The sequence below is a fragment of the Priapulus caudatus genome, unplaced genomic scaffold, assembly GCF_000485595.1.
Source record: "Priapulus caudatus unplaced genomic scaffold, Priapulus_caudatus-5.0.1 Scaffold663, whole genome shotgun sequence".
Taxonomy (NCBI): Eukaryota; Metazoa; Priapulida; class Priapulimorpha; order Priapulimorphida; family Priapulidae; genus Priapulus; species Priapulus caudatus.
The window spans coordinates 21,017-26,538 of record NW_014577724.1 but is presented as its reverse complement, the minus strand read 5'-3'; the positions used below and the strand labels follow the sequence as shown (position 1 = coordinate 26,538).

Genomic DNA, 5,522 nt, shown 5'->3' with positions numbered 1-5,522 from the left:
CAATATGGCGGCCATCTTAGATTTCCAACATGGCGGACATGTACAAACCTAGAAGTGCCGATATCTCGGCTTCCAAACCAGTAAGTAATTTGTGTAATTTGTGTTTTTAGTGGCAGGAATTTATACGTTATAGCAGACTATAGTTAGTTATAGGCAGGGGCGGATTAAGGCTCACTGGTGCCCTAAGCACTGCCCAATCTTGGTGCCCCCCTCCTTTCCACCAGTGGCGTAGCTAGGATTTTTTCAGCGTGGGAGGCACTGGGGGGGCCTTACATTTTTGTGAGGGGGGCACAATATATAACTTTTCTTTGTATTATACTGTTCTAACGGCATTGTTTTTAATTCAATTTTTTTTTATCAAGCATAAATTTTCAGTGGGGGGGGGCACCTGGGGGGCACAGAAAATTTGTGGGGGGGCACGTGCCTCAGCGCCCCCCACCCCGTGGCTACGACCCTGGCAACACACACTCTCACTGCACGCGCACCACTGCACAAACTCATGGAAAGGTGAGAATGTGTTTTTCAGATTCTCCATCTGTCTATGAGTTTGTTCACTGTGGCGTACGTGCCGGTGCCAGTGTCCCAGAGGAGCATTTGAACGACATTTACGGTGAATTATTACTAATAATAGCCGAAAGCGTGTAGATAAACTTGTAGATTTCATTCGTAAATATAATTCATCTTTGTTCATCATCATCTTTACTACTGAAACAGCCCAAGTGCCTGTGACGGCTGTGTGGACAAATGTCAATAGAATGTACACGATCGAGCCAATTCGTCTAGTCCAGTGCACGGCCGTTTCTTGGTGCCACGCTTGCGCGTTGACTGAACATAAGATATAGCGCCCCAGCCGTGCAGAAGACAGCGCTGCGCTCGTGTAATTGAGAAATTGAGAGCAATTGAGAGATTCGCGAAATTTCAGTGCAGATATATTTAGCATATATCCACCACCGGTTCCCTGCACCGTGGCCCTGATTCCGGACCACCCGCCCTTGATGTACCGAGCATAAACAGTCCGCCAGCTGGTTTTGCCGTATGTTGCCGGTAAACCACGATGTTGCCTCTTCATCGCTGGCATAAATATTCGCTGTGCAAGGCTATGATGTCACCGCATTCCAGCAGCGCCTCACGCACCAAGCAGGTCACCGCGACAGTTGGAGTGCCAGTACGCCAGTTGCCATTCTCAAACGAGCTCTTATCTTGCCAATTACTACTACATAGTGCAAGGATAAATGTCTAAATAATGGCGGATGCGTTGAAGCGCAAAAGCGTCATTTCCCAAGGACATTTTTTAGGGGGACTGTACGACGCGATATATATTTTCTGCACTTGTTACGCGTGTGTTTCGCGTACGAGAGCAAAATACGTTCGCATTCGCCACTCACCACTAACTATAACAGCCACGCTACACTAACACTACACCACTAACCAAACTAACTGGCTGATTGCTGGCCGGCTTGTTTGCTTAATTAGCTCTTCTACAATCGATCACATTCCATGGTCGTTTTTGAACTAGCGTTGGCAGTAACATTAGGAATTAACGCTCCCATCGGCAGTCAGTCATCACTATATGGGGCTGGCATCCTTACTAATGAATATTGCGCAGGAATATGTTGCGTTTGATATAAACAGCGTCGGATTTCACTCGAAAATGATTTCACTCGAATGTGTGATAATTGATTAGCAGTTGTTTCGTTATATCTGCATAAAATGCAGTTTCAAAACTCAATTATTGTGCGCACGGATGGTCGATAGGGTGCGTACTGTACGCACGAAATAGAATGATTCTGGCGAGATATAACTCTTTGTGAATTAATGCCTCCTAAATGCCTGTTTGTGCGTACGAACGCTGGTACGCACGATATTGTGCGTACGAACTGTTCTTGAATCCGCCCCCAGGTTCTACCTAATACGCGTGGTAAAACCAATTGCTGAGACCTATAATTTTACCTGTCTTCGCCCCCCCCCCCATTATTACAAGAAGTGACATAATAATTATACTTTTTTCACTCCTGATATTACATAGGCGCCGAAAGTCGCAATATATTCTTTATACCACCACCGTGAATCTATCAGGAGTGGTGCATAATATAGAATGCAGACGTATAATATAGATGCACCTGAATATATGCAGTCGCAGTTTGCGCTGTAGCACTGATGTTGACACAGTGTGCAAAATAAAAGTCAGAGGTCGATTTTGAAGTTGCTGGAAACGGTCTATTACACACAATAGAATACCAAACAACACGCGATAGTAATAACAAACACCACCACGCTGCTGTATTACAGAAAAACACATGAGGTTAGGGCTAGCAAACGACCATGTGTCAGCTCCCAATCTAACGCAGAAAACTGGATCCTGGGGTTGTGTGTGTGTGCATCACCGGAACCGTCAGATTATTGAGAGGTCTGAGCTGTGTAGTAAAATCTTCTGTATCAAATCTTCTTTGCGACCTCTTGTCGACGCTCCTCTTTCATAAAGTTTCACTTTTAGAGAGTGTACGGTAAGTTTGTCATATATGTCGCCATATAGTGTATCCAGCGCACGCGGATAATATTGCACCATTACAGAGGTGCTGCCCTACAGCGGCGACTTTTCTAGCGGCTAACCCACTCATCAATCTTATACTAACTTTAATTTAATAATAAATTTAATAATTTAATAATAAATTTAGTTAGTATAGTAGAGATCAGTGGGCTAACCCCATTCCTGCCCTCTCGAGCACCACCCCTTTCCATTCACCGCGCATCTCCCAGCATCCCGGTGCCCTCGTTTACAAGTGTTCAGCATATACGTGATAAATGCATTACATCAGGAGTCTATCAATAGACTTGATAGATGGATTGATAGACTCCTGATTACATGTGCAGCGTACGCCTGACGTATCTGATCAGTCAAGATCACACACGCTCTGACCAGATGTCGGCATTCAACTTCTCTACCCTTCTCCGGGCCCTCAGCCTGTAGAGTACTGCGAGCACAGGCACTTGAAGCGTTTCAATAAAATATAATGCTAACTAAATACGAAATCTATTTACTTAGTACAAAATTCTTAATGTTTCTATACTATAGCCAGGCCTACTCTCTTTCACCTACGGCTACACCGCCGATAGTTTCCAACCATTGCAAATTACCGGCTGCCATTGCTCTCGCGGCGCGACTGTTTCACGCTTGCACTAATATAGAGAGTGCAACTATATTATATATATTAGTGCATATTATATATATATAACTCTCTATATTAGTGCAAGCGTGCAACAGTCGCGCCGCGAGAGCAATGGCAGCCGGTAATTTGCAATGGTTGGAAACTATCGGCGGTGTAGCCGTAGGTGAAAGAGAGTAGACCTGGCTATAGTATAGAAACATTAAGAATTTTGTACTAAGTAAATAGATTTCGTATTTAGTTAGCATTATATTTTATTGAAACGCTTCAAGTGCCTGTGACTGCGAGTTAGCTGCCCGCCTGTGGTATTGTGTACAGAATTACCAAGGAATTACGTATCGTATTACGAATTACGCTATTGTATCAGAATTACGTAGCAATAAACCCGTTTGCTCGTACCACAGTTTGTCCTCTTGTGTTTTAATCGTCCGCCACTGCGAACAGTAGAACACTAGATGGCGCTAGTCTGGGTGGTCAAATACCCGACTTTTATACGGCCCTTCATATTTTATTAGTTTATATATATTATATAATATTAGCCCTTAATATTACGACTTTTATACCCCCACCAAAACAATAAATCATTGTATAGAAATTGCTTTGTCTATGTTCTATTAATATGCGTAAACCATACACACAAATCTAGATTTAAAAAAATCTTACCCGCCAAACACTATACTACCCAGTCTCTATTTAAAACCCTTATCACCTACTTTCTTAGCTCCAGTCGCAGTTACAGTCTTAACCCGCTTATATACAGTAAGGTTCGTGTACACTACAGTATCTAGTATGCATACAGCTGCAGTGACCGTTTCATCTCTACACCCACACGTACGCCTAGTCTCGGTAGCCCGCACGCACGCAAAATATGCACGCACGCGCGCACGCGCGTGTAAACACGCGTATAGTACTATACACAAACGCATGCCCACACACGCGCATGTACGCACATACTCGTTCACATACACGTTCACATACACGTGCACACACGCACAGTTTGCACTCCTTAGGCTTAGATTGACTCAGTCATCATGAACCCAGCAAATAGAATCAGCTGTCATTAGCATTATAACCCCTGGAAGGATGGATTCATAGGCGGGGGAGGAGAACTCCGGGAGGATGGATTCATGGACGGGGGAGGAGAACTCCGGGAGGATGGATTCATGGACGGGGGAGGAGAACTCCGGGAGGATGGATTCATGGACGGGGGAGGAAACCTCCGGGAGGATGGATTCATGGACGGGGGAGAAGAACTCCGGGAGGATGGATTCATAGGTGGGGGAGGAGAACTCCGGGAGGATGGATTAATAGGTGTGGGAGGAGAACTCCGGGAGGATGGATTAATAGGTGTGGGAGGAGAACTCCGGGAGGATGGATTCATAGGCGGGGGAGGAGGACCACCGGGGAGGAATCGCAGACAGAAGGAGAACCCCCCCACCCCATGTAACCACGTGTAGGGATACTCACACGCGTAGGCCGTCTCCTCGCTCATGTAGTGCAGGAACATGCAGGCCATCGGGTCGATCTTACATAGATTCATACATGGACGGGGGAGAAAGAGAAACACCGGGGAGGATTCGCGAACAGAAGGAGAACCCCCCTCGGTACAGGGATACTCACACGCGTAGGCCGTCTCCTCGCTCATGTAGTGCAGGAACATGCAGACCATCGGGTAGATCTTCGGACCGAACGTGATGTCGGGACACAGGAAGCCGATCGCGCAGACGATCTTCTTCGCAGCGAGGCGACCGTCCTCGTTGAGGTTGTAGTGCAGCAGGTAGCTGGGCTCGACATACGGCGGCAGCGTCTGGTGCACGCCCTCGATGCGATCGCCTGCGACGAAACAACGATGATAACGTTGCAATGAAGATGCTCGACCCACGCTGGCTGCGGAGGAGAGATAAGGGAGCAATTAGAGGCGAGTGGGGGTGGGGATGCGGGAGCGGGGCTTCTGTCGTTACGCGATGCCGTAATGGGATTCAGCAGTGGGAGTAGGCAGTGGAATACAGTAGTGGGAGTCCACAGTGGAATTTCAGAGTGGCTTCTGCCATTACGCGATGCCGTACTCACGGTAGTGGGAGTAGGCAGTGGGAGTAGGCAGTGGAATACAGTAGTGGGAGTCCACAGTGGAATTTCAGAGTGGCTTCTGCCATTACGCGATGCCGTACTCACGGTAGTGGGAGTAGGCAGTGGGAGTAGGCAGTGGAATACAGTAGTGGGAGTCCACAGTGGAATTTCAGAGTGGCTTCTGCCGTTAGGAGATGCCGTAGTGGAAGTATAGGCAGTGGGAGTAGGCAGTGGTATTCAGTAGTGGGATTCCAGAGTGGGATTGGATAGAGGGAGTCCACAGTGGGATGG

General features: G+C 46.9%; 1 protein-coding gene across 1 annotated transcript in view; it reads right to left on the bottom strand.

The window, feature by feature from the left end:
- Window positions 1–5,317, bottom strand: part of LOC106812572 (TBC1 domain family member 24-like) — a 21,746-nt gene extending 16,429 nt beyond the window's left edge. The window contains exons 1-2 of the mRNA XM_014816473.1: window positions 5,290–5,317; window positions 4,785–5,051 (exon numbers count right to left, since the gene is read on the bottom strand). Of these exons, the coding sequence (XP_014671959.1) occupies window positions 4,785–5,051; window positions 5,290–5,317 (295 nt within the window). The remainder of the gene's footprint in view (window positions 1–4,784; window positions 5,052–5,289) is intronic.
- Window positions 5,318–5,522: the final 205 nt, after the last annotated feature.